The sequence below is a fragment of the Trichomonas vaginalis genome, chromosome II (assembly GCF_026262505.1).
Source record: "Trichomonas vaginalis G3 chromosome II, whole genome shotgun sequence".
NCBI lineage: Eukaryota > Parabasalia > Trichomonadida > Trichomonadidae > Trichomonas > Trichomonas vaginalis.
In genome coordinates, this window is record NC_067204.1 from 3,149,376 (window position 1) to 3,176,307 (window position 26,932).

Here is a 26,932-nt window from a genome sequence, read left to right on the forward strand (position 1 = left end):
TCATTATAGAACATCTCATTGACTTAGAGTCGAAATATTCTAAACTTTACAACAAACACAAAAAGTTGAAAGAAAACAAAAACAAATGGCATATGATAATTATGAAGATGTTGACGACACAACTGTTCCTGCAGGTGAGGTAAAGTCAGAGGAACCGAAAAGTGACGAAAAACCAATAGAAGAAGGTAGCCAAAAACTGAAGATAAACCAAAACCAAAGTTTAGTTTCCAAACTAAACCAAGTCAACCTTCATTAGCTGGTATGGGTTGGCGTCAAAGACTTCTGGTAGCTGGTGGTTATGTAAAGTAAAGAAAAAAATATTTTTTATTTTTATAAAATGCCCCCGTATAGAATGGATAGAAGGTCTGCTAGAATAAAAGCAGAGTTTGAAAGATATGGTTGGAGAGTTTCAAAGAAGTTTAAATATAGGAAGGAAGACCCATAAAAGTCTATGAAAATTTCTGGTCTTCGCTACGAAATGGATTTGGAAACAGCACGTGCCAATTATCCAAACAGACTAGAGAGGTTAGAAGAAGAACGTCTTATGGACATGCCTTCGATGTTAGTGAACCTCAAGTTGAAGACACGACGGCTTTGCCCGATTCTACTGGAAAACATGACGAATGCTCTTCTTTATATCGCTTATTTAAAACCCTTTACACCGCCTCGTAAACTGCTCTCTAAAAATGTCAATTTCAGTTAAACAGGCTACAATTGTTTTCTGCTTTCCAGTATATGCGATGGCCCGGCCATCATCTGTTATTTCTGAGACGGAATTCTGAAAGAGGGAATACCATCCATGTTCTATTACATCTCAGAAAATGATCGAATTAACCGAAAAAGTTGGACGAATTATCTCGAGGTTCGTATTATTGGTACAAAAAACTATACGTCTAAGTCTCGCTACAGTTCATAGAGTAAGAATGTACTTGCCACGCTTAATTTTGTTTTGTTTCCCCATTTTGTCACTTTTTTGATTATGAGAATTGACAAAAATTGGAAAAATCTCACTTAAAGAAAGAATTCCCATCATAAACAGAGTTATTTCTAAGGACTTCTGTCCTCTTTTTGAATTACACTCCAAATAACACATTTGAGTATCGTAGATAATCAAAAAATGAAATGATGAAAAACATATAATCTCTCATTTCGACAAGGAATTATGCTATTGCTTTATCTTTGTATTGGTGTAGACAAATGATAGTGTGGAAACACAAAAGTGATAATAGTGCTACGAATACAGTCACTAAGAATAAGCTTATGTATAAGTGTTTATATAATTTGTTACAAATTTTGCATAAAATTTTTTCATCAATGCTAAGGATAAGCATTTAGAAGAAAGGTAAAACACATGAGAAGATAATTAATGGATTAGATCCAAAAAAAAACTTGATACGCTTTATTTATAAATCAATTAAACAATTTGATTTTGGAAATTCAAAGATATCTCCGATGTTACAAGATATTCAAAATATCAACAATTACATTTAGTTGCGCTGTTTTATGAATTTATATATCTCATGTTATTGTCCTAACTACTCATTTTTGAATTGTTCCAGAGAAGAAATTTGCACTACTAAAAAAAGTACATTTTTATTGGCGAATGAAAAGGAAATATTGGATACATAAAACATTCGTCACGTCAACCTAGTACCTATAAACTTTTAATCACAGGAAATTATGTGTTTGATCTGCATGTCAAATGAAGGAATTTGTAAAACATACATATCAGCTTAACTTGCCATTATCTAAACGCAGTCTTTCAAGCGTATTTGTAAGTCCAAATGTAACGAAAATGGAATATACGCGTCCGATGTATTCCAAAAATATTACAACAATTCATGTCGAAGGATGTGTTACGCAATTTGTCGAAAGGAAAAAACCCGAAAATGGAAAGGGCTTATTCGCGATACAGTGAAAGAAGAAACGAGGCAAGCTGGAAGATCATCTGTTATGTTTCATGAGGACGGAATCTGACAGAGGGAAACCTCCAATGTTCTATTATCATCCAGAAAAGTGTCGGAAATTACCGAGTTGACACTTTAGTTACAAAATTCAGCAAGTAATTACGAGGGTCCTCTCTACCATTCTGGATGATACACAAAATAATCGTGCCTCTATATTTTACGCCAAAAAGACAATATGGGATAACCAATACGCTCAGAACGGAATTACTAAATTTGTTAATCCAAAAATAACTTACCCAGTTACTTCAGGAGAAGATACTACTTTACTTATCTTAAGTCCTTGTCCATTCGCCTGACCACAGGTTCTTTTGCAATGGCCTGCTCCGCCGATAAGTGTCCGGCGAATCCATTGTTAAATGTATTCTCCCTCTCTCAACGAAGCATACGCTTGTAAACTCTTGTCTCTTTTTGTGATTATGAAGGGAGAGATTTACAAGCGTATGCTTCGTTGGAGGAGGAGATATTAACAATGATTCGCCACTTATCGCGATAGCCATCAAAACCTTGTCAGCGAATGGCAAGAGCTTAGTAAAGTAATGTTCTTCTCTTGTAGTAACTGGTATTTTTGTAACATTGAAGTTTAATTCGTCTGAAATTTGATAAAACTCCATTTTTTCTGTAAAAAAGCACGATGATTTTTCATCAAATGGTAGACCCTCGTGAATTACTTGCTGAATTTGTACTAAAGTGTCAACTTCGGTTAATTCGACATTTTCTGAGATGTAATAGAACATTGGAGGTATTCCCTCTTCAGATTCCGTCTCAGAAACATAACAGATGATGGCGCCATCCATATACTGGAAAGCAGAAAACAATTTGTAGCCTGTAACTGAAATTGACTTTTTAGAGAGCAGTTCGAGGGTGTAAGGGTTGTAATAAGCGATAATATTTCCTCCTTCTATCCTACATAATGTCTTTCCTGGAGTAATAAAAGATAATAAAACAAAATTCGTTGGTTTATCAACTTTCGTTATCCTCCAGTTGTTAATATCGAAAGATGAAAGAGATCCGTGCGGGCAAGATGTTATTAAAAGGCTATCTATCATGAAAAGGTTGGTTGGGTTAATTCCTAACGGTTTTAACTCAAGAACGTGGAGAACTTTGAATAGAGCTTCTTTTCTATCGAATATGTAGTGGACTATATCGTTTTTTCTTAACGCAAAAAAGGTATCTATTCCATTTTCGGGTTTTCCTTTGACAATTGCGTACACTTTCGACATGAATTGTTGTAATATTTTTGGATACATCGAGCGGTATATTCCATTTTCTAATTTGACTTCAAATACTTGAAGATGCGTTAAATAATTAATGATTGTATATTCAATTCCTTCATTTACAGCGTCAAACCAATTTCCTGTGATAAAATTTATAGGATAGGTTGACGGACGAATGGTTTTATGTATCCAATATTTCTTTTCCATTCGCCCAATAAAAATGTCACTTTTTTAGTAGTGCAAATTTCTTCTCTGGAACAATTCAAAAATGAGTAATAGGACAATAACATGATAATATTAAACACAACTAAAGTCAAGTTGATATTGATAGCTTAGCATGGATATCTTTGAATTTCAAATCAAATTTTTATTATATAAAGCGTATCAAGTTTTTTTTGGAATCAATCCATTTAAGTATTCTTCATGTTTTACTTATCTTCTAAATGCTTATCCTTAGATATGAAAAATTTATGAAAATAACAAATTTTAACATTATAATAAGCTTATTATTAGTGACTGTATAGTAGCCAGTATCACTTGTGTTTACACTATATTCTCAACTCAATACAAAGATAAGAATAGCATAATTTTGTGAAATGAGATTATATCAATTTCATTTTTGATATATCTAGATACTAAAATGTGTTATTTGGAGTGTATTAAGAGGCAGAAGCTTAGAAATAACTCTGTTGGATTCTTTTTAAGTGAGATTTCATATTTTGTCAATTTATAATCAAAAAAGTGACAAAATGGGGAAAAAACAAAATAAGCGTGCAGTCATCTTCTATGAACTGCCAGCAGATTTAGACATTGTTTTATTCAAATACGAACTCGAGAAATTCGGAGAAATTCAGTTTTTCGATATGCCAAGAAATTCAGAAGGGAAATGGGACAGAACATGCATTGTTGCTTATCTTTTTGATACAGATAACGAAAAACTCCTTTGTAATGTACCTAGAGTAGTATTTTGCGGCGTTCATCTTAAGGCAAGATTTGGCTATCACCAATTCTAAGAATATCATTCGATTGATATCAAATACGATTTCATATCTTTGTTGTTAATAAATAGATTGTTTATTTACGTTAGTTTTATTTGTATTTTGTTACTTACAAAATGTTATCACTTAATCTGAATACTTACAAGAACATTATATAAGCTTTGACATTCTTGTATATGAGTACATGTTCATACATAAAATTTACAAAGAGTTACTTGATAAGTTTATCGCTCTCGGTGCAGAAATGAACAAGGAAAAATCTGATGAAACCAATCAAGATCAGATTTTCAACATTTCCGAATCTATTTCTAAAGTACCAGCTTATTTCCAAGTAATGCGTCCAGGACGTAAATATTTGGATCAATACAAACTTTCCTTCCTTGACCAAAATACAGGACGTGAGACAGAAAAAGGAATTGCATTTATTTTCAACGATATCCTTATTTTAGTACAAGATTTCCAGACAGGAAATCACAGTTCCAAGTTAGTATTCTGCGATGCAATTCCAATCTCATCGATCAAGTTCAGAGCCTGTTCATTCAATCAATTCGCAGATAAGGCCTGCCTCCTTAGAACAGATACTTCTGCTTACAATTTGTTGATGAAGGAATCAAAGGAAAGAGACGCTTTCATCAACTTCGTCAAGAAACAAAAGAAGAAAATTTCTCACAGAATTAAAGATCAAACTAAGAATGGAACAACTCACATGCAATCTATTATATCAGAGATTAGCAGTTCCTACAAAGAACCTCAAAAGATTACAAGCAGATCTAAAATGCTTGCATCTTGGTAATTTTTCATCAGTTTTGTAATTGAAAACAAAGTAATTAATCAGTTAATATGATTTTTCTCTTTGTCATTATATATGTTTAATTAAATAAGTTTGTTTTATATTGAATAAACCAATTTCAATTTGATTCATGTTATTTTTTAAAAATCATACCATATTTTAACTCAAAAGGCTCAAAATATCCTATTACATCATTTCATTAACTATAAATTTAAAAAAACCGATGTTCTCTAAAGAGTTTGCAGAGAAACGATTATTTTTCTTTCAATTGCTTTTTTTGCTGATTTTCATGAATTAGGTAGAATGAAATGTGTTGTTTTATAGAGCCAAAACATGTATATTATATCATGAAGTTACAATATATATACAAGTTCATATAATAACTAAATATATACAAATAAGGTGTATTGTTTAGTCAAATAAGTAAATAAAATAAAAATCTTAATGGAATCAATAGCTTATCTCTTTTTTGGTGCTGCACCTCTTTCTACCTTTTGATTGATTTTAGATGGTCTATTTGCTTTGAAGCGTTGATCTGCATGACCATCCATCCTCTTTCTTCCTACAGACTTGCCACCAACTGTTGCTGTTTCTCCAGGCTTGAGGTTTGCAAAGCTCGAAATGAAAAATGATTTAGATTAGTCGATATAAAGTTCTCAGAAAAAATAATATGGTAAACATTTTTCAGAAAAATTCTTGACAACGATTCGCAACAGAAAATATGAGTTATTACTTATATGATTTAAGAAGTTAAAAACCCTTACATTGGTTACAATCTCATTTCCTAATGATTTGAAAAGGAAAGTCAAAATTTATTTAGAATTTTGGGGAATATTCAAATATTTTTTACCATACGTTTTGCGCAGGATATGTACAAATACAATTCATATAAAAAATCTCAAACGATGCGTTGCCAGATCTTTCCCGCAAAACGATCATTTTCAATTCAATAATATCGACTTTTTCATTCATTGAAAGAAATTCAATACATAATGCTTGTGCATCTTTATTACGTAGGATTTCATAGTAATACACTAGCAAAAGGATTTCGAAGTCCATATTTCGATTTTTGGTATTCTTTGTAATTTCTTTATGAGAATGCAATTGATTTAATACCATTTGAAAGAACATTAACAATATGTATTGAATATTAGATCAAGTATAACGAACTTCAACTAATTTCCAATCGGATAAAGGTAACTAAACTCCTTTCGCCGATCCGATTTGCTCCATATTTAAAATATAGCTTGCATATGTAGAAGAAAAGCTAATTTTGAAGTACGCCCGAAATCCACCAACAGGATTTCGAGCTACTAAAAAGGTACTTTTAAATGTGATTTTTTTTATAAAAAATTAAATTTATTTTAAGATCAGACTAAAAACTAATTTTATGGAAAATCTATATCGACAAATTTATTACTTATTGGGTATATAGATTTTTTGATTATGGTGATTATGTCTGATATGCTTCCAATAAGCCAAAACACATTTCATACTGATTTCTATAAAAGGTATCTTTATTATAGAAGTGTAAGCTATATCTGTTTGTTTTTTTATTATAACAAATTCAAAATTCTCTTATAAGGACTAGATGAAATCTGTATTATTAAATCATTAGCTAAATGAAGGTTCAAATAGAAAGTAAATATCAATTTATATGATACTGAAACCAAATAGTTCTTTTAATAAAAGATAACACGCTGAAAATTATTGAGTATTTGCAAATCTCAAAAATCTATTGGTGAATTTGGCTCAACTTTTAAAATTATAACATCCATATCAAATCATAAAAGCAGACAAAAATTAAAGCCAAACCTATCGGCCAATTTTTTTTGATATTTTGATTTTTGAGGTATACTTTTAAAAGTGGATTTAAAGCACTGATGAAAAAACATTAACTTCTGGCGTTATGATTATTGATTTAGACAATAATGATTTTAATCTTTGATTATCAAAACACTAAAGTCATCTTTTTAACATTTGCTTGGTAGCATTAACTCAAGTCTAAAGTACTATTTTATGTGGCACTCTTAGAATTTTTGTATTCATTGTACACGCTGAAATAGTACCATTAAAGATATGGCGGACTTTCAAAAAATAGTTTGGTCACCTTTATTCATTTTGAAATATAATCACACGATACATCAAGGTTCCAGGTTCAACACTCGGATTTTTAGGACCAAGCGAAGAAAATTTCAGAATTAATTGTTGGGGCAAGGTTACTGTTTCTCAGTTTTTCTCCAACTTCTATATGGTGTCTCCAGGATTTACAGCATTAACAGGATGTTTTGCTTACGCATCGAACTTGAAAAGACCTCAAAAAATGATTCCTCGTGGATTATGGTGGTCGTTTGGAGTTTACGTCCTTCTTTGGCATGTTACAATTATTCTCATTGCATTATGTAGTGAAAGGCAGTTCCTTATTGATAATATTGTTGCACCTTTAGTCTCATTTAATGTAAATCGTTGGATTTGTTTAGTCACTTTCATTGTTTTCGGTTTATACAACTCCATGAGCTCCGTTAACTCAGAAGTTGGCTATCTAGTTGACTTAGCAGCTGATGAATTGATTCCTCCGATCAAATGGCATTATAATTATTGGTTCCCACTTGCTATTACAGCAATTTTCGTTGCAATAGGTAATTTGGACTTCACAGCTAATATCAATACCATTTTCTTCCTTCAAATCTCTTTTGTCATGAATATGTGTGTATTCATTGCATCAATGTTACATATTCCAGGCTAGAGACCTAAATCTAAGTATTGAAATCCATGGTTTAGTCTCTTTGGTGCCATTTTAACTGTTGCAATGCAGTTTATGATGGATTACCAAGCATCTATAATCAATTGGATTTTATTCATTATTATTTATCTTTGGTCGTATTATAAAGGACCAAATGGAAAGAATTGGGGCTCTGTCCTCCAAGCACGTGCCTTCTATCAAGCATACAAACACGCATTGACAACACAGAGAATCAATTTGAACCCTAAATTGTTCAGAATGAACATGTTGTTGATTGTCGATGAAAATGAAAAATTTGAAGAGAATTCGATACCTTTTATTGATCAATGCTTAGGAAAAGAAGGTTTCGTTATTGTATCTCAATGGTTTAAAGAAGACAATGATCTACAAGTAGCTATCGATCATCGTAACCAATATCAAAACTATTTCGCTGAAAAACACAACATTTTCTACGAAACAGTTATTGCTTCGAATCTTTTGGATGCTTTAAGTAATATGTTGTTAAATAGTGGTGTTGGAGCGTTTAGACCTAATACTGTTTTCATCGATATCGATGGTAAATCAAATGATGATGTAAGAGCTATTGTTTTGGATGTAATGGAAGCGAAATTTGGTTGGTTTTTGGTATCAAAACCACAAGATTTGAATTTGAATGGAAGTTCTGTTGATGTTTATTGGCTTTGTGACGATGGAGGATTGACTTTGTTGGCAGGCTATATCATCTCAAAGTACTTGAAGAAGAGACTGAGAGTTATAAACGTTGCTTACACTTCAAATGGAGATACAGTTCAAGCTGCTGAATTGAGAATGAGCAAGTTATGTGAGAAGTTTAGAATCAAAGCGGAAATCATTTCTATGGAGTTGTCTGAAAAGAAACAATCTCCTTCTCCAATAATTCAGAGTTTCTGGGAACAATTAACTCATAAAAACGCAAATGAAGGATTTGTAAAGTTCCTTCTCTTCTCAGATATCGTTAGAGAGTTGTCAAGTAATGCAGCAATTGTTGTTTCAACTCTGTTTGTTCCAACGGATGACATGGACGGAGATACTTACGACGCAATTTTGAAGACTATAGCAAATGCTCCTCCTGCATTTGCCTTTGTTAGAGGAAACGGCTCAAGTGTTCTTTCTTGGAAAGCTTAATTTTAATTTGTAAAATAAAAATATATCCTTTACTTTCAAAATTTTAGATAAATTTTTTAATTTTTCCAAAATTTACCTCAAAAGCATATTAACATCAACATATACCTAATAGAAATAGTATTGTTTCATTGTCATATGTTGCTTTTAAAGAAATAAATTTTCAATATTAAGATATTTCCCTCCAATGATATGATATAATACAATAATTAGTCATATTTAGTTCATATTATGAAGATATGCGTCATATATGAAAAATCAGGTTAAAATTTACAATAATAATATTTACAATACATACAATTTATTGAAAATATAGGGTATTAAGGAAGGAATCCTTAGCTATGATAAAGTTGTACATCGAAACATCATTTATCTTAGCGATTCAATGATATATGATATGACAGTTCAATTTTTGATTTCTTTTGTATAATAAGTAATCGAAGATATGCGTAGAATGAGTACAACATATAGTTATACCCAACAAATGTGTAAAACCATACATTTTTGAGGATAAATTTGAAATAAAGAAAACTTGACAACAAAATATAAATAACAAGGTTAGCGTGATCTTGGAGATGTCTCACTGAATTTCTTCTTTCTTTCATTGAACTTGACTACTTCTGCTGTAACAACGTCTGTAAATTGAACAACAGATTCTGGGTCACCATCTTTGATAACAATAGTGTCGATATCAGTTGCACTTATATGTGATTTGAATTCCGATACTTCAAGCTCGTTGCTGCAGATTAAAACAACATACAACTGACCTTTCTGCGTAACTTGCTTTGCAAGCCAGTTTAGCGTTTTAATATTAAGTAGCATCATCGGACGTTCTCTAATATCTGCTAAAAATATGGACATGGCACATTCAGCACTTTTGCTCGTTAATTCTTTTCCCCAGCCTTTTCTCACTGCTCTTGCGTTAGGCACATCTATAAACCTTGCATTAAGATTAATACTTGATGATGCGGTCGCAGAAGCTTCTGAACCCATTACACCTTGAGAAACTAGTTTCGTTAGTGTGAGTTTAACATTTCCTGGTAGATAAAACAGTTTAATAGGGGCTTTAGCTGTAGAAATCCTTGCGTTTGCAACTTGCTTTGGCTCAGAACTTGTACTGCTTGAACAACCCATTTTTGAATAAAAAAATTTGAAATTTCAATATCCCTTGAAAACTTCTAAAATTTTGAAAACTGCGTGTTGAAATTTTGAACTAAAAACCGATTCTGTGATAGGATGATTTATTATACTATATAAATAGACAACATTTGATAAGATATAATATTCCATACAAAAACAATTCCCTCAGAAATAAAAAATGTTTATTAGCACCCCAAATTTGTAGAATCAGAATTAGATATGTCAAAGGAGATTATCATTAATTATGGTCAGCTATTTATAAATTGCGCTTTTCTTCTTTAAAGATGATCTTTATAAGAATTTTGGCCTTTGCAAATCAATGTGTACTAAATACAGAATTGGTTCAAGCATTTATTTATTGGATTTGATCAAAAATTATAATTCATTTTGCATTTTTATCGTGTATAATGGACATAAATGCAGAAAATACTCACAACAATACTATGTTAACAAAATTACTCTATTAATTATCTGAAATAATGCATCATGATATATATTTCATAAAAAAAACAGTAAAGTATGAATTTTATAAATGATATCAATCTTAGATGCACAAGATTTTTTGAAAAAGGTACTGTTCATTCATTATCGCGCCATAAATCAGATATCTTTTGATATCTGAATTTAATTTCGGTGCAAAACATTTTTCAATTGCAATTTTCTTAGTTCATTTCATAACTCTGTAGATGAGCTTGATCCCTGGAGAGATGATTCCGATTAATCTCGTGATTTCTTATGTCCTAACTGATATTTTTCGGATCTCTTTCAATTTTTGAATGATTGATTCTATCTGATAAACAAAGATTATTGAGGATGACATACTCATGATCCAAACAATCCGATAAAAAATGTCCGATGAAAGAAAAGATGTGAAATCGACACAGTCTTACCGTCATTTTGCATTTCTTTTATTTGATTTTGATTCAGATACGGACAAGAAAAACAGAAAACGCAAGTTCTATAAAATAGAATTTTTTTTATGAGAAAATAGATTTTAGAAATTTATGCCCTTCAACGTAATTGTCAGATACACCGAGACAAAGAATTTCCTCGTAGTATCTAAGGTCCCAAGCAAGTACACTGTTGGACAGTTTCAGGATCACCTTTTGAAGCTTTCTATTCTCACATCGGATATTTCTAACTACAAAATCACTCATTCCGGAATATCATTAGATCCCATTACCCTAATACAGGACCTTAAGACTGACGATTCATCAAATATATTCGTTTTCGCAGAAGGTGTTCGACCAATAGACGATTGCGCAATAACATTTGGTGGATTTGGTTATGAACTCAAACCAGTGCATGAAAATCCGCCATCTACTACAGATGAACAAAGCATTCCATCCATTGAACCCAATATTAGTGCTGAAAACGCTCAGCCAAATTTACCGGTTGAACCACAGAACACACAGTTATACGGCAAAACAGATCCAAACTTCAATTCATATGAAGTCGAAAACATAATGGATACACCTACTCCTTTAGATATTCGACAAAGATTTTTGATCAACGTTATCATCATATTGACCGTTCTTATTGGCATAAGCTTTATGATTGCCAACTTCCTAAGCGAGAAACTCAATATAGCCCAAGATCTTACACAAGCAAATTTAATTGAGTGGGTAATTTTGTTATTCGCTTTACTCTACTTTGCTTACCGCTACTTTGTCAAACCACTTTTCAACCATTCACATTAAGGGAAAATCAAAAACAAACTCATTGACCAAATTCTTTTCAATTTTTACAACCTTAATGATAGAATGAATCAAGAAGCTAAGAAACAAGAACAAAAAAAAAAAAAAAAAAAAAAAAAAAAAAAAAGGTAGTGGGGCTTCCAGGCACTTCGTGCCCTCTAGCCCTGAAGATGTTTAGTATAAATGAAGTTTTTATTCGGAGGGCTTCCAGGAGCTTTTCACAAATTATATATGTTTTCATGTTTTGTCACTTTTCTGTCACTTTTCAGGTAAAAACATTTTTATTATATATATAAAATGAATTTTACAAAACCACCGTTACCCTTCTTTGGAAATAAGAGTAGATGTAAAGATATTCTATTGAGAGAACTTAAGAAACTACCGAATGGTCTAACATTTGTAGACTTGTTCGGTGGAAGTTTCTATATATCTCATTTGTGCCATACAATATTTCCTGACTCAAAGATTATATGCAATGACTTCGACAACTATATGGACCGTCTCAAACATATTCCAGACACAAACAATATATTGAAAGCGTTAAAAGAAAAGATACCTATAGGTAAGATGGAACGTATACCATTAGATAAGAAAAATACTGTCAGAGAGGTTTTGAAAAAGGCAGAGTATATTGACTGGGATAGTATATCTGCTAGACTATTATATAGTGGTGCTATAAGAGTTCATGACATTGAAACACTTATGTCAAAAGTTTTATATCTTAACTATACAAATGTTTTCAAAGAGAACATAGAAAAATATATTGAGGGTATAGAGTTTGTGAGATGTCATTGGACAGAGTTGTATGAAAAATATAAAGACAAGGAAAATGTTTTCTTTATAGTGGACCCGCCGTTCTATAACACATGGGATTTTCAATACCAAGTAGACTGGACTTTGAGAGACTCTTTAGAAACTTTAGACGTTTTACATAACCATCCATGCTTTTACTTTACATCCGATAAAAGTGGTTTGGAAAGTGTCATGAGATGGTTAGAGGACATACATGACTATGAGTTTAGATACGATAAGATAGAATATGAGAGAGGTCCTATAAACTGGAGAAAGTGTCATAACAAAGAAATTTTACTAGTAAGTAAATGTGGTTTGAAATAGGACTACTTGTTTTAGGTTTTTTCCATTGTGTCATTTATTTATTTGACGTGGCAGAAAGATATAGAGAATATGAAGATGAACCAATGCCTGCAAATGTTCAGTATATGTACTCGTAAGAGATATTTTTATCTAATATTAAATGGACGCACAGAACTTAGCGAATGCACAGCAACCTGGACAACCAAACCCAGAGAATATTCCAAATGAAGTTAGAATACAAACTGCAATGGCAAACTATGGTCAAGTGCCAACAGATGTACAAATGCAAACTGCCATGTCAAATGACGCTGCGTTAGGTTTGCCACCATGGTATGCAAATATGAGATGGAAAGAGTTTTATACAAACCCTGAAGTGGGATATAAACAACTTTATGCAGATGACGCGAACACAGGAGTTGACCCAGAATATGTTTTCTACCAGAGGAGAAACAGAATGTATGAGCTCCAGTTAAAGAATGCTATGGAACTCAACAGGAAACGTAAGAGACTAGGCGGACATTAGATTTTTACATATAGTAAAATGGGTTTCTTCAGTAAGATAGGAAACTTCTTTCGAAATGTTGGAAGAGGTATATGGAATGGAATAAAAACCGTAGGAAGAGGAATTTGGAACGGTGTCAAAAATATTGGTAAAAGAGTAGGTCAGTTCGTTGGTATTATACCTAAAGACCCTGAACCAGAAGAACAAGCTCCTGTTATACAACAGCCTGAACCTGCACCACAGTCTAGTTGGCAACCAAATCCAACACCTCAACCGTATTAAAATTATATTTTTACCGTTCGATAGTAGTTGTATATGAAACTAAGTTCTAAGTAAAACGCGTGGTATAATGGAATTATTCTCTTTCTTCCATCTGTAGTAAACCATACTTGAAAGTCTGAAATACTTCCACTCGGTGGTTCATATAGCTTTGTAGGTTTTTCGTAAAAGTCATTTGCCAAGCATAAAAAAGAGTTTTGTGCGCCAGAAAATGAAGCATGAACTATAATAGCATCTGAGTCGAAAACATCTTTAAATAAATATGGTTCATCTCTTGCATATCGACTGTAAATATTTGCTAAAGGAAGTTTGACTTTCTGATTTAACATTCTTTGCAAATAATACCATGACATTGCAGTGAATTCTGTATATATTTGTTCGTCTTTCTTTGGATTGTCTTCATAGATTTGAAATGACACTTGTGAATTTTGTTTGTCATATACAATTCTCACATAAAGTGTGCTCTCGGTATTTGCATATTCATCAGCATATTTTGCATAACATGAATTTATTTTATCTTCTATATTTTTTAACGCAGTCTGTAGAGAAGATGAAAGGTCAACTTGTATTAGCTCAATTTCTTCCCACATTTTTCGTTTCCCTTCAGATATATAATCTATATGAAACCTTACAATAAATGGAAAACTTTTATCTTCTACAGACACAAACTTCATTCTACGAAAGCCAATAGCTTTTGTGACAGATGGGTCTCTTAGCCATCTTAATGGGTAGTCAAAACGATAGCCTTCATGCTTTACGGTCTCTGTCTCAAACTTTTGACCTACGTTAGTAAAAAGTTCATCTAATGGTTTAGTTGTAGCAACTCTTGAATTTTCTTTTTCTATTGGAAGCATATTTTATCTAGAATAAAAATGTCAAATGAAACAGCGTCTATGAGAGAAATACAACACAACCGACAACTCATTATGCAAGCTCTAAATAAGAACACAACAAACTTTTCAAACTATTCTAAGATATCTGAGTCATTGAAAGAAGGAAACTTAAAACTGACGATAAACCCAATGACAGATGAGTTTCTGTTTCAAGACAGTAAGAACCATACTGTCTGTATAAATCCAACAAAAGGAACTTTAAACGAGAAACCTATAGATGAACTTCTTTTGAAAGCAGATGTTAACAACAAAGCTGACAAAGAGTATGTCATTGAAAAAGTTCAAGAAGAACATGACAGAGCAGATGCAACATATGCAACAAAAGCAGATGTTAACAACAAAGCTGACAAAGAGTATGTCATTGAAAAAGTTCAAGAAGAACATGACAGAGCAGATGCAACATATGCAACAAAAGAACATACTCATCCTGAACTAGCAGACAAAACATATGTTGACAATAAAATGTCAAGTGAAGTGACAAGAGCTGAAAACGAATATTCTAAAAAGACTCATACACATACCATTGCAAATATTACAAACTTACAAGAAACCTTAAACAGGAAAAGTGACGTTGGACATACACATACCATTGCAAATATTACAAACTTACAAGAAACCTTAAACAGGAAAAGTGACGTTGGACATACACATACCATTGCAAATATTACAAACTTACAAGAAACCTTAAACAGGAAAAGTGACGTTGGACATACACATACCATTGCAAATATTACAAACTTACAAGAAACCTTAAACAGGAAAAGTGACGTTGGACATACACATACATCTTCTGAAATAACAGACTTAAACGTTAGCCTTGAAAAGAAGGCAGATAAGAACCATACACACGATTTCTTCGCAACTGTTGGTATAGAAAATATTGAAGGAACGGTTGAAGAAACTGGGGATGTATTAAATTGGAAACCTCCTAACTTTCCACAAGGTTTAACATCGGAGGATGACATAACAACGATGAAAGACATTAAATGTAGAAATGTCTATGTCATGGAGGATGAAAACAAAGTTAAATTCACTGCTCAAGATTTATATGATAAAAAAGCTGACAAAACAGAGCTTCAAACATTAAAGACAGAAATACTTCAAACACTATATCCTATAGGTTCTATTTACACGTCAATGAACTCTACCAAACCAGAAACAGTTCTGGGTTTTGGAACTTGGACTCAAATAGTCGACAGGTTTTTGTATTGTGCAAACTCTTCAAAGGAAACAGGTGGAAGTAAAACGATTTCAGGTGCAAATTTACCTGCGCACAGTCACTACGTAAATTTAAGTACATCTGAAGCAGGTTTGCATAGTCATAGATTTTGGGATTGGTCAGCAATGACAAAAGGTAAAGGATATGATGTTAAAGAGGACGTTAAGTTTGCTATAAATTGTTACTGGGATAACACTGATGTAGGAGGAATCCATTCACATCGCGTTTCAGGGTATACGCAAACAACAGGACAAAGTAAAGACTACATGCCACCTTACATGACAGTTTACGCATGGTATAGAATTGCTTAGTCGTCATTTTCAACTTCTTTAGCATATTCGTCAGGAGTTGTCTTATATTTGTTAGGAACTGTCTTTGAAAGTATACCACCTTGAACCTTAACAAGTTTGAAACGAGGTCTGACAATAGTAGTTTTATCTTCTGCTTGCAGTCTGTACATTTTGCCATGTTTGCCTAAAACTTCATAATATTCTCTTGTATACTTTCTTCTATTTTTACGAACACGAATGTGAGTACCTGTCGAGTTCCCATTGTTGTCATAGTCAATAGTATTTTCATATGGGTCGCGTTTAGGTATTTCTATTTTTACTTTGTCACCTTTCTGAAGTTTGAAGCCTGGCATTCTTTCTTGTTTGTCTCTTTTGACTAAACTATTAAATATATAGTCTTTCTCTAAGTCGGGGTTGTTTTTCATTCTTCGGGGGAGTGGTTTCCCAAACCTTTTTGTTTACGGCTATTGTAAATATTTAAAACTTGTCTCATCTTTGCCATGGAGAAGTGTCTATATTTGTCGTCATATGACATTTCATCTACCTCACCACTTTGTGGTTGGTTTAAGTCTCTTAAGATTTTTATACAACTGTCAATGACACCAAGAGCAGAATGGTTTTGGTCGACAATGAAATATTGGTTTACATTTTTTGAACGCAGATAGTTTTTAATATCGTCTGATTTGAAAGAACTTTCACAGTCAGATGTCAGTTTTGTTGGATGGTATTTGTCAACGAATATTGTCAAAGCAGTTTTCACATCTAAAATATTTTTGGACTGTAATGGTATGGCTTCACAGTATCTTGTGTTTTGACCGACAAATATTAGCCAGTATGGAGGTCCATCTTCTCTATACCTCGGAATGTTTTCCAAGATATCCATAAACCAAGCATTTGGTGTTGAACTAAAGATTTTTATCATGAGTGCTTTCTTTGTCGCTTTAGAAACATAGGGTCCTTGTTTGGATTCGTCATTTTTTAACCCATAAGAAATGGGTTTATTTGGCGCATTAGCAGGAGTTGCATCCAGATTTTTGCCCGCAGTGGGAACAATAGCCAGAGGTGTATTTGGAGTTGGAAGGAAGATTTTGAGTACATTAGGTATACTTAAAGAGAAAGCACAACCTATTATACAAACTGTACAGAAAGGTTGGGAGGTAGCACGAGATGCAACAAATCTTATTCCAAATCCTGAAACAAGAGGAAAAGTTCAAGGATGGATGGACAATGTAGGAAGAGAAGCAGGAAACTACTATAACAAAGCAAATGACTACTATAACCAAGCAGGGCACTATATGGACCAAGGTGAAAGATTCTTTAACAGAGGATATAACCATGCACAACAATGGGTAAACAACAACCAACCGCAACCACCTCAAACGTGGGGAATGTAAATTTTTTTACTGAGATGAAATGAACAATACAGCATTGAGACAAATGGGTTCAAGATGGATTTGTCGACTTCCAGCAGTTACACAACCACGTGTTTGTCAAGTTCTTCCTATACCTCAGGAAGTTTTAGACCGACTTAAAAAACCTAAACAACCAGTTGAAAACAAAACAAACTAAAATTTTTTACTGAGATGAAATGACCGAAGAAGTTGAAACGGTAGATTTGACACCACAAACAAAAAGTTCAGAACCATTGTCAAAACCTGTCAAAGAACTTACAGATGAAGAGAAAAATTCAATAATAGAAAGTGCCAGGTCTGGAAATACAAACCCTAACTATAAAGTCACTTTTCATAGAAATGGAACGGCTAGTATCTCAAAAAAGAAACAGACTCTCACAAATAAAATATTGAAGTCTGAAGGAGCTTTCGAGACAACAGATGGGAAGGTATTCTTCACTGACCAACAGTTCATTATAGAACATCTCATTGACTTAGAGTCAAAATATTCTAAACTTTACAACAAACACAAAAAGTTGAAAGGAAAACAAAAACAAATGGCATATGATATTTATGAAGATGTTGACGACACAACCATACCTGCAAGTGAAGTAAAGTCAGAGGAACCGAAAAGTGACGAAAAACCAATAGAAGAAGGTGAGCCAAAAACTGAAGATAAACCAAAACCAAAGTTTAGTCTCCAGACTAAACCAAGTCAACCTTCATTAGCTGGTATGGGTTGGCGTCAAAGACTTATGGCAGCAGGCGGTTACGTAAAGTAAAGAAAAAACATTTTTTTATTTTTATAAAAATGCCCCCATATAGAATGGATAGAAAGTCTGCTAGAATAAAAGCAGAGTTAGAAAGATATGGTTGGAGAGTTTCAAAGAAGTTTAAATATAGGAAGGGAAGACCCATAAAAGTCTATGACAAATTGTCTGGTCTTCGCTACGAAATGGACTTAGAAACAGCACGCGCAAATTATCCAAACAGATTAGAGAGGTTAGAAGAAGAACGTCTTATGGACATGCCTTTCGATGTTAGTGAACCTCAAGTTGAAGGACACGACGGCTTTGCCAGATTCTACTGGAAACATGACGAACAATTGCATCCTTTGAGAAGGAAAAAAGGAAAAGGTGAAGACAAACATGCTCCCATGGAAAGAACAAGATATGCATATGAAAAGTACCGTGAAGTTAGAAGTCAAATTACATCTGGTCGAACCTTTACAGTAAACTTTGACGAAGGAAAGAACAAAGAAGGCTTCATGGGTGTACTTGCTGCCATTCAAGACGGAAATAAGAAAGGATACAATCTCAGACTAACCGTAACAGATTTAGATGGTCATATTTACTATGCACATGGCAATGTCACAACAGCCGCACAACTTCTTGACGCTTTCAAGACTACAAAGAGAGAACAAATGGTTGACTCCGACTCAGACATTTTGAATGCAATTGAAGGAATTGCAAGTGTCAAGTTCGAATGGTACCAACCTAACCCTCAAGCAGTCAGACAACATGCTGGATACTTCCCCTTCAGAAATAAGTCTGACATTGACTTGACAAGGTATGGAATTTACAATTCAATTGAAACAATTGTCAATGAACCTTGTATTCTTACATGTCTCAGGAACTCTGGTCTTGTTACAGATGAGAAGATGAAGTATCTTGAGTCATGTGTGAAAACAAGGTACATGCTCAGAGGTCAATTGTCAAAAATTGCACCGTTGGCAAATGTGAATATCCGAGTCAACATTCCGACTGAGAAAGGTTCTTCACATGACGACTATGTTGTTGACAAAGACTTACCATGGTTGAAGATTGTAATTGTCCACAACCACTTCATGTTGAACGAAAGTCTTACAAACCCATTGTTCGGAAAAGGCAAGTGCAACATTGTCAGAGCTGTAAACATTCTTTTCGAGAAAGGTTTGTTGGAACCAATTCCAGATGACAAGCTGACAGAAACTTTTGTACCAAAAGACGAAACAAACTTTTCATTGTTAGCAAGACCAAAAGTTGTTCCAGACAAAGTTATAGCACAAAAGAAGTACACTGTTCCAAAAGGAGTTGGATTGTTCGGATACCAACCTGAACCAGAAGAACTTCCAATGAGGTTGCAAGAACTTCAAGATGCTATAAACAAACTTCCATTGAGACATCCAATTGACGTCAAATTGTATTGGAGAGCATCTGAGTTAGGTCAGAAGGTTTTATATGAAACAGGTTGCTTCGACGATGTTTATGAGATAGCAGGCGAAGTTTCTCAGAAGATAAGAGACTCACTTGAATTTCCACGAACTGGACCCATTGGTTGCGACAAGTTCGACTCAAACGAAAAGATATACTATGTCGACCTTAACGCTGCATACATGAGGTTCGTCCAATATATCCCGACTGGAATTCCAAACGAAGACGGTGAGTTCCCAGGAAGGAACTATACAGTTGGAAAAGTCATACAACAACTGTATGATATTAGGAAAGCTTCAAACCCCAAACTTGCAATGACACTCAAATTGCTTATGAATTCGACATGGGGATATTCCATTAAAAAACCTCAAAAGATGAAGAGTAAACACTATGAGAAGGTCGACAACTTTGTTGAAAGGTTCTCCCCTTTTGTTTTGAAATACGAATTTACTCAAGGTCAAGGTGGCTTAGTAACCACAGTAAAACCTATTGTCGAACATTGGTCTTATCCTCAGTTCGCAAAAGCAGTCCTTGACAACTACAATGAGTTCTTCTCCGAGGTCAAATCGAAAGTTGTGGTATACTACGAGAACATCGATGCACTCATGACGAACGAAGAAGGGTATAACAAACTCATTGAAATGGGAATGGTCGGTGAAAAGATGGGTCAATTCAAATTGGACAAAATTTTCACCGAAGTTCATGTCCTCTCCAAGCGTAAGTACTGGGGCATACTTGAAGACGGCACAGAAATAAAACATTGCATGAAATAAAAAATTTTTATTCGAATTTGAATCGGACAGGTCGAGTTACACCATTCTTGGTCTCAAACTCATATATAACCTGTTTGTTTGTATTTTCGTCGACTATGGCACGAGACACAAACATTGACCAAACGTACAAAAAGTGTCATTTCGGATGGTCCCGCAGCCAATCGCATTCGAGCACTTCGAAGAAGCCTTACGTTCCAAGGGAGAGGGTGTCTGGTGCAAGGCAGAGGTCATGAGACTCTACGAGCAGTACATCCTCAATGCCTGGGAGGACAAATCGTCCTTGGAATGGCAATTCTACCAACTCCTCTGGGACGACCTCCTACGCAACTGGGATGACGAAAGAGTCCAATTCAGAGGTCAGGAACTACTTGTCCAAATTATCCTTAATTTAAGCCGCTTACGCAACTAAAAACTTAAATTTACTCGGGGTTTCCCCCTAAAATAAAATTTTTTTACTCTTAGAACCACTCGAGGTTCTCCTTACGGTTGTTGAGCTTGTCACCGTCAATGTGTCTGACCTTCGTCTTCTTGTTTGGATTTGGAACCCATTGAATTGCGACAAGCTTGCCCATGGAGATTGAACCGCGATTCCGAAGGGTAAGGTTCAAGTGTCCCAAGTTGTTGAGGACTGGGGTAAGAACCTTGCCTGTCTCCTTGTTGCGGATTTGGTATGGGTAGGGTTGGGAAATTTCGTAAGTGTCATCGGCAACAAGGGTTGCCCAAACTTCCTCTTCTTCGTGTTTCTCTTCTTCCTCTTCTTCCTCTTCCTCTTCTTCGTGTTTCTCTTCTTCCTCGACAATTCCTTCTTCAATTCTGTGTTCACGAATTACGGTGTTGGAGGTTCTGTCCTTTCCGAGTACCTTCCAGATGGCGTCTATCTCTTCGAAGAAACGGTAGATGAGTCTGGCAAGGTCTCGGTTCTCTCTCGCGTAAATGCGCAAGGTTTCCGTCAAATCATTCAGGCATTTCTCATTGGAAGCTTGGTTCATGAGGACATCGGCTTTGAGCTTGGTCATCTCTTCCATAAGACTACTTTGGAGAGTCTTAACGGTGTTTGTCAGATGAGCTTTCAAATTCAAAATTTGAATTTGAACTGGGCGCTTGTCTGGCAACATTGAAAGGACATCTGCCATTGTGTTCGGCTTCGGTGCTTGTTCGGACATCGAAAAAATGAAGTGGTTTGAGAATGACGGTTTTACTTCAAAAAGCTTGTTATGACGGTTAAGTCATACAACAAGTTTAAAATAATATCTTGTTCTTCTTCTGAACGTTTGTTGTCTCTTCCGATAAAAGTTTCGAACATGAGAACCAAAAAACGTTTTTTGAGATTGCGGAAGAGTTCAGGCAAACGTTCATATTCTGGATATGTTGGGAGCAGTTCAAAACATCTGAGCTGACTTTCGGACAAAATTGGGACAATGTCAGAAAATTCATCTTTGGTCGGATTGCTTGAAGGTAAGTCCCTTACATGTAAGTAGCTCTGGTAAAGTCTTCTCATTTCTGCTAACTTTTGGAGTATAGCTTCGTAGTTTAGAAGTTTTAATTTTAATTGTCTTATTCCACTCTTGACATCTAAACGGTAACTATCCATGAGGTCAAGAGTAGCTTTGGTAGCTTTAAGTGGAGCTATCTGTTCCTTGACTCCTGCAATTTTGGTTGCAATTGTGGTTTGAGCTCCTTCAAGTTCGCCGTCTATGTCGTTCTCAACGCCTTCAACCATGGCTTGAAACTCTTCATCGGTCCATTGAGATTGGTGTGGGACGAATTTAACTTGCTTCATTCAAAAAATGAAAAAAAATGTTTTTACTCAAAACGTTAAGGTTGACTGAACTGGTTGGATGTCGCCTTCACAGGTTATGTAGAACGGCTGACCCGAGAAGTGAAGGAGAGACTGAATTGCCAATTTCATATGGGGTAGGGGGTTCTCCTTGTTTGGTATTTTTATCCAAGGACGTTTGTTTAGGAACTTAACAAGAGCTTCTCTTTTGGCGTCCTTTATGTCGTCGTAGGCTGTCCCGTCTGGTATTGAATTGGAATTCCAGTCGAAGTCTCGAGCTGAAGTGTAGACCTTCCAGAAATACTGGTGAACTTGACCTTGGGCTTCATTACCCTGCGCAAGTACTGCTTAACAACTTCATTTATCTCTATAAGGTAAATTGCCTCGTCAAATCCTTCTGGCATTCCGAGTCCTTCCATCCGACAGGAAAATATTTTCCCGACAACTGGAAAAAATTTTCCCGACAACTGGAAAAAATTTTCCCGACGACAGGAAGAACTCTTCCAGTTGTCCGTCCGTAACCATTCAAATTTTCGAAAATTGAGAACTTTTGGTCGAACTTCAGAAAAAGTTTTTCCTTCCGACAGGAAAGGTTTTTCCTTCCGACAGGAAAGGTTTTTCCTTCCGACAGGAAAGGTTTTTCCTTCCGACAGGAAAGGTTTTTCCTTCCGACGGTTAAGCCACAAACAGATGTCCGACGTCCCACCAACCGAGCCCATATCCCAACCAGAAGAACCGAAAGCTGCAGAACCACAACAGTCTCCTCAGCAACCTCAGTTCCAGCAAGTACCTCCGATTTACTACCAATTTCCACCTCAATGTTACTACCCTCCTCAAGGCTTCCCGAACTACCCTCCTCCTCAGCCTATGCCTTACTTCCCCAACCCTTGGTTGTTCCAGCAAGCTCCACCCCAGCAATTCCAATCTCAATCTCAATCGAAGAGAGACCAAGACTTCGAAGAAGGTCTGAACCGTTTACGCAAAGATTATGCCACAGCCCCTATGGAAGACGACAGGCTTTCAGTCTCTTCCCTCAAATCGACCGATTCGACTCGTACCACAGATTCGGTTCGTGACCGTGAAGACTACCTCAAGCAGTCTGAGAGACTCTTCATCCTACAACCATTTACAGTTGGAGCTCTCAAGAACATGCGCAATTACGAAGGTCAGACACCAGCTGGAGACCGTAAAACAGACGTACTCGCAAGAGCAGTCCAACTGGTCAAGACAAAGACTGAGATAGTCGACTTCATTCTTGCAGCTTGCCCATACAAGTAAAAAAATAAACAATTACGAGTTAAACTTTTTACTCTTTCTTTTCTGAGTTGTTTAGAGCTGGTTTCTCTTGTAGGAACCTTTCGTACTCTTCCATGGTCATGTAATTGCGAATTTGGTACGCAATTCCAGGTTCGTTGTTTTTGAACCTTACGTATGTAACGCTTCCATCTTCCTCAGGGAAGTAAGCTGCTAACATCTGACCAAGTTTTCTCGGTGACTCGGAGCTCATTAAAAATGTCACTTTTTAAACGTTAAGTTTTTAGTCTTATTTTACCCTTTGTTTACCCTTTGTTTGTCAAGGTAGTATTGGAGTGCAATTTCTCCAAATTCTCTGTGTCGGAGTTCTTCAGCATTTTCCAAGGTGTACCTGGAGAACTCAAAGAAGTTGTCAAGAACATACTGCCATGCTGCTCTTCTGAGTTCGTCGGTATTTTGGAAGTGTTGCACCTTCGAGTCTTCGGACATGAAAAAATGACACTTTTTCAGCAAAAATAATTTTAGGTGAAGAGGTGAGATTTCACCTCTTTTTTCACCTGTTTTTTCACCTCATGAATTTTCATGAATTTCATTCGTAAATGTTTTGTCGAAACTTCATCGTAATGAGCGTAAATGACAAAAATATATTTTAGGTGAAGAGGTGAGATTTCACCTCTTTTTTCACCTCTTTTTTCACCTCATGAATTTTCCCGAAATAAAAAATAAAGTTGGTTTTTTTAAAAAAATATTTTTTTATTTTTATTGTAAGAACATGTTAGCAACAACAGCACCAAACTCTTTAGTCATGAACCCAACTTCAATGTTAGTAGAGATGAAAAGCTTCATTCCTTCTTCATATACTTTCGAAACAAAATCCAGAAGATAAAGCAAGAACTTTTAACAAGTAATTTAGACTGTAGTGCGAAAGATGAAACAAATGAACAGTATCTTTATGAAATGCAGGATATTATTGACCATCTACCTAAACTTCCTGAAATACAACAACAAAAGCTTACTATTCCTGAATTCGATGAAATAGAAGTCAAAGCAACTGACTCAGTAGAAATAAAGAAGTTCATACGAAAGGTTAACTATGAGTTTCTTGGATTTCATTGCAACCACAAAGTCATGGACAAAGATTGCGATATGGTATATAAGAACATCTCTGACATATACAAATCTGGGAGTTTAAGACCTACGACAACTTTGTTTCGTTAGTTGCAAAATGTGTATGGCAGATAAGAGATAAAGATAGAAGAGGTAAAGATATGGAATGAACAAATAAGACCCGCAACTTTTGAGTTAAAGAGAGCAATTGACGCCTTAGTTGTTTTAGCAGGTAAGGTTTCAATGTACAATGCTAAAATGAACCCACAATGTTCAAAATGTAAAGCAGCAATGAGGAAATATAACTACTCCGTCAAAGAGATAGAACGTATGCGAAACGACTATGCTGACTTAAAGAAAGAAGCAGAGAAACCAGCAGAAGATAAAATGGACATGTTGACATTTCTGAACAAAAACTATCCAACTGCTGACGATTTCCTTCTATCTGACGTCAAGAAGAAGTATAAAGAAACTTTCGGTATCGTTAAAACATTCGATGTACTGACAGAAGAAATAGAAGCTACGAAATTGTTTAGGATTTCAAATATACATCATACAATTCATGTAAAACGCTTATAAAATAACAGGTGAAAAAAGAGGTGAAAAAAGAGGTGAAATCTCACCTCTTCACCTAAAATATATTTTTATTGAATTCAGCAACAAAATTCTGAGTAAATAATTTTAGGGCTTGTGTCAAACCGTTGAGTTTTCACAAAATTTAAAAAATAACGTTTACCATGTGAAACGCTTATAAAATAACTGAGGTGAAAAACAGGTGAAAAAAGAGGTGAAATCTCACCTCTTCACCTAAAATATATTTTTGTCTGAATTCCGTATGAAATTTCATGAATTTCCTCATATGCTTGCTTCCCTCGAAAAAACCGAGAGAAGAACAGCGAGTAGTGAAAAAACCCTGGTCGCCAAAACTCTTTATTTTTCAAGCTTGACTTTTTACAATTTGAACTTTGTTTGCGTAGATATGAATTCTGAAAGAAGTATGAGGGTCTTGTATGACTTTGTACTTCTCCCATAGTTCATGTCTGTCAAACTTACCTGCCATGGACTCTTTCATAAGTTCCATGAAATCGTCTTCGGACAATCCAGGGAAAAGTATGATATCAGTAAGTATTCTTTTAACATCCTTACTTAAACTCTTTGCTGTCTGTACACAAATGACAACTGAGATGTTAAAGTGTCTGAGCTTCTTAAGAATTCGACACATATCTTGTTCTCTGTTCTTTAACAAAGGATGAGAAGCAAAGTCATCTAAGATAAGAAGACATCTATGAGGGTAAGTCTTCCAATCGTACGATTGCAATTTCTTCGAAATGTATTCTATCTCTTTCTGTTTGTTTCTGAAGTGTTTCTTCTCTAATATTCTCTGCATTTCCTCATTTGGGTCTTTAAACTTAGAATTTATATACTCATTTATAGCATTGTACTTCAAAACTCTTCTTTGGTACTTCTTTATCCAATCTAACAACTCAGTATCCTTTATACATACTAACTTAGACTTTTTTATAATATCTTTGAACGAATTTACGGTTTGGTCGAATTGACCAGAAGTACTACAAATGACTACTAACTCATAGAATGGGTTCTTCTCATCTAGTTCTTGTTGTTGTGCAGCCATTTTAAGATAAGTGAAAGTCTTACCCGACCCAGGTGGTGCGATTAGACCTGTTATACCATTCTGAGCAAATAAGAACTTGTCATGTATGGGTTTTATCTGAGCATTTTCTAACTTCCTCTTGTTCTTGTTTAAAACATTCTCAAATTTCTTGTCAATGTCAGCAAACTTTTTTTCTAACATATTTTTAGAAAAATTAAAATTTTTATCTTTTTGAAAATGTCTAGCGATTTCGCTATCTATATTCGAGACAAGCTTTTCGACAGCAAAACATCTGTAGACCATAAAATCTTACATAGTGTAAACAAGAAAGGTGAATTTGTTCTAAAGTTCTGTTTCTGGGAATATGACAAGAACCATAAAACATTAGGCAGAGAAGTCTTTAAGTTTGTCAATGACAGACTTGTTGACAGAGATGACGCCGATTGGAAAGATGAAGTCCAACAAAAGTTCTTAGAATGCAAAGAAGGCACATGCGCTGTTCTTGAAGATGAAATAGAAAACAGAATAGAAGAGCTATTAAAGGACAAAGAACTTTTACATAAATATGGTTCTGAGAAGTTTGACATAACTCCACCAGAAAAGAAGAAGAAGAGAGAAAAGAAAGAAAAGAAAGAAAAGAAAGTAGAAGAGAAGAAAGAACCTGAACCAGTTCCAGAGAAGGTGAGATATGACATGTAAAAATAAAATTTTATTTTTAGAACATTTCTGGGTCAATGTCAATGTTCTCTTCCTCTTTAGGAGCAAACACTGGCTTAGACTCTAAAATCTTTTTACCCAATTACCTTGAACTTCAACTATCTTAGACTCATAATATTCATAGTCGTCTGCTTTCTTTGGT

General features: G+C 34.8%; 18 protein-coding genes and 3 pseudogenes across 21 annotated transcripts, besides 2 other annotated features; 14 read left to right on the top strand and 7 right to left on the bottom strand.

Annotated features, from left to right (window-relative positions):
* Nucleotides 1-2,395: 2,395 nt before the first annotated feature.
* TVAGG3_0476720 (uncharacterized protein) lies at nucleotides 2,396-3,411 on the bottom strand (the record flags this gene model as incomplete). Its single annotated transcript, XM_001304699.2, has 1 exon — nucleotides 2,399-3,388. A coding segment is annotated over one exon (990 nt), but the record flags the coding sequence as incomplete, so codon positions are not given.
* Nucleotides 3,412-3,930: 519 nt separating this feature from the next.
* TVAGG3_0476730 (RNA-binding domain, RBD family-containing protein) lies at nucleotides 3,931-4,285 on the top strand (the record flags this gene model as incomplete). Its single annotated transcript, XM_001304698.1, has 1 exon — nucleotides 3,931-4,194. The coding sequence occupies one exon, from the start codon at nucleotides 3,931-3,933 to the stop codon at nucleotides 4,192-4,194; it is 264 nt and encodes an 87-aa protein (XP_001304699.1).
* An 86-nt stretch (nucleotides 4,286-4,371) lies between these two features.
* TVAGG3_0476740 lies at nucleotides 4,372-5,082 on the top strand (annotated as a pseudogene). Its single transcript has one exon — nucleotides 4,372-4,972. A coding segment is annotated over exon 1 (601 nt).
* Nucleotides 5,083-6,161: 1,079 nt separating this feature from the next.
* Nucleotides 6,162-7,083: a mobile genetic element.
* Nucleotides 7,084-7,220: 137 nt separating this feature from the next.
* TVAGG3_0476760 (cation:chloride symporter protein) lies at nucleotides 7,221-7,715 on the top strand (the record flags this gene model as incomplete). Its single annotated transcript, XM_001304689.1, has 1 exon — nucleotides 7,221-7,715. One exon carries the CDS (start codon nucleotides 7,221-7,223, stop codon nucleotides 7,713-7,715), a length of 495 nt encoding a protein of 164 aa, XP_001304690.1.
* Nucleotides 7,716-7,790: 75 nt separating this feature from the next.
* On the top strand, nucleotides 7,791-8,855 carry TVAGG3_0476770 (potassium:chloride symporter protein; the record flags this gene model as incomplete). Its single annotated transcript, XM_001304690.1, has 1 exon — nucleotides 7,791-8,855. One exon carries the CDS (start codon nucleotides 7,791-7,793, stop codon nucleotides 8,853-8,855), a length of 1,065 nt encoding a protein of 354 aa, XP_001304691.1.
* Nucleotides 8,856-9,034: 179 nt separating this feature from the next.
* On the bottom strand, nucleotides 9,035-9,986 carry TVAGG3_0476780 (uncharacterized protein; the record flags this gene model as incomplete). Its single annotated transcript, XM_001304691.1, has 1 exon — nucleotides 9,411-9,986. The coding sequence occupies one exon, from the start codon at nucleotides 9,984-9,986 to the stop codon at nucleotides 9,411-9,413; it is 576 nt and encodes a 191-aa protein (XP_001304692.1).
* Nucleotides 9,987-10,996: 1,010 nt separating this feature from the next.
* On the top strand, nucleotides 10,997-11,692 carry TVAGG3_0476790 (uncharacterized protein; the record flags this gene model as incomplete). The annotated part of the gene is made up of 1 exon (XM_001304692.1): nucleotides 10,997-11,692. The coding sequence occupies one exon, from the start codon at nucleotides 10,997-10,999 to the stop codon at nucleotides 11,690-11,692; it is 696 nt and encodes a 231-aa protein (XP_001304693.1).
* Nucleotides 11,693-11,786: 94 nt separating this feature from the next.
* Nucleotides 11,787-26,577: a mobile genetic element.
* On the top strand, nucleotides 11,987-12,805 carry TVAGG3_0476810 (phage tail repeat-like family; the record flags this gene model as incomplete). The annotated part of the gene is made up of 1 exon (XM_051235742.1): nucleotides 11,987-12,805. The coding sequence occupies one exon, from the start codon at nucleotides 11,987-11,989 to the stop codon at nucleotides 12,803-12,805; it is 819 nt and encodes a 272-aa protein (XP_051093566.1).
* Nucleotides 12,967-13,307, top strand: TVAGG3_0476820 (annotated as a pseudogene). The gene has a single exon. A coding segment is annotated over exon 1 (341 nt).
* Nucleotides 13,326-13,568, top strand: TVAGG3_0476830 (serine threonine-protein phosphatase family; the record flags this gene model as incomplete). The annotated part of the gene is made up of 1 exon (XM_001304694.1): nucleotides 13,326-13,568. The coding sequence occupies one exon, from the start codon at nucleotides 13,326-13,328 to the stop codon at nucleotides 13,566-13,568; it is 243 nt and encodes an 80-aa protein (XP_001304695.1).
* On the top strand, nucleotides 16,960-17,320 carry TVAGG3_0476840 (uncharacterized protein; the record flags this gene model as incomplete). Its single annotated transcript, XM_051235743.1, has 1 exon — nucleotides 16,960-17,320. A coding segment is annotated over one exon (361 nt), but the record flags the coding sequence as incomplete, so codon positions are not given.
* TVAGG3_0476850 (uncharacterized protein) lies at nucleotides 17,381-17,536 on the top strand (the record flags this gene model as incomplete). The annotated part of the gene is made up of 1 exon (XM_051235744.1): nucleotides 17,381-17,536. The coding sequence occupies one exon, from the start codon at nucleotides 17,381-17,383 to the stop codon at nucleotides 17,534-17,536; it is 156 nt and encodes a 51-aa protein (XP_051093568.1).
* Nucleotides 17,556-18,140, top strand: TVAGG3_0476860 (phage tail repeat-like family; the record flags this gene model as incomplete). The annotated part of the gene is made up of 1 exon (XM_051235745.1): nucleotides 17,556-18,140. One exon carries the CDS (start codon nucleotides 17,556-17,558, stop codon nucleotides 18,138-18,140), a length of 585 nt encoding a protein of 194 aa, XP_051093569.1.
* Nucleotides 18,185-19,233, top strand: TVAGG3_0476870 (uncharacterized protein; the record flags this gene model as incomplete). Its single annotated transcript, XM_051235746.1, has 1 exon — nucleotides 18,185-19,233. A coding segment is annotated over one exon (1,049 nt), but the record flags the coding sequence as incomplete, so codon positions are not given.
* On the top strand, nucleotides 20,469-20,732 carry TVAGG3_0476880 (uncharacterized protein; the record flags this gene model as incomplete). Its single annotated transcript, XM_051235747.1, has 1 exon — nucleotides 20,469-20,732. One exon carries the CDS (start codon nucleotides 20,469-20,471, stop codon nucleotides 20,730-20,732), a length of 264 nt encoding a protein of 87 aa, XP_051093571.1.
* Nucleotides 20,782-21,486, bottom strand: TVAGG3_0476890 (cytochrome B-C1 complex subunit 6, mitochondrial family; the record flags this gene model as incomplete). Its single annotated transcript, XM_051235748.1, has 1 exon — nucleotides 20,782-21,486. The coding sequence occupies one exon, from the start codon at nucleotides 21,484-21,486 to the stop codon at nucleotides 20,782-20,784; it is 705 nt and encodes a 234-aa protein (XP_051093572.1).
* Nucleotides 21,519-21,914, bottom strand: TVAGG3_0476900 (uncharacterized protein; the record flags this gene model as incomplete). The annotated part of the gene is made up of 1 exon (XM_051235749.1): nucleotides 21,519-21,914. One exon carries the CDS (start codon nucleotides 21,912-21,914, stop codon nucleotides 21,519-21,521), a length of 396 nt encoding a protein of 131 aa, XP_051093573.1.
* Nucleotides 22,150-22,504, bottom strand: TVAGG3_0476910 (annotated as a pseudogene). Its single transcript has one exon. A coding segment is annotated over exon 1 (355 nt).
* TVAGG3_0476920 (uncharacterized protein) lies at nucleotides 22,791-23,378 on the top strand (the record flags this gene model as incomplete). Its single annotated transcript, XM_051235750.1, has 1 exon — nucleotides 22,791-23,378. One exon carries the CDS (start codon nucleotides 22,791-22,793, stop codon nucleotides 23,376-23,378), a length of 588 nt encoding a protein of 195 aa, XP_051093574.1.
* Nucleotides 23,407-23,607, bottom strand: TVAGG3_0476930 (uncharacterized protein; the record flags this gene model as incomplete). The annotated part of the gene is made up of 1 exon (XM_051235751.1): nucleotides 23,407-23,607. The coding sequence occupies one exon, from the start codon at nucleotides 23,605-23,607 to the stop codon at nucleotides 23,407-23,409; it is 201 nt and encodes a 66-aa protein (XP_051093575.1).
* Nucleotides 25,399-25,683, bottom strand: TVAGG3_0476940 (protein of unknown function, DUF4106 family; the record flags this gene model as incomplete). Its single annotated transcript, XM_051235752.1, has 1 exon — nucleotides 25,399-25,683. One exon carries the CDS (start codon nucleotides 25,681-25,683, stop codon nucleotides 25,399-25,401), a length of 285 nt encoding a protein of 94 aa, XP_051093576.1.
* Nucleotides 26,578-26,932: the final 355 nt, after the last annotated feature.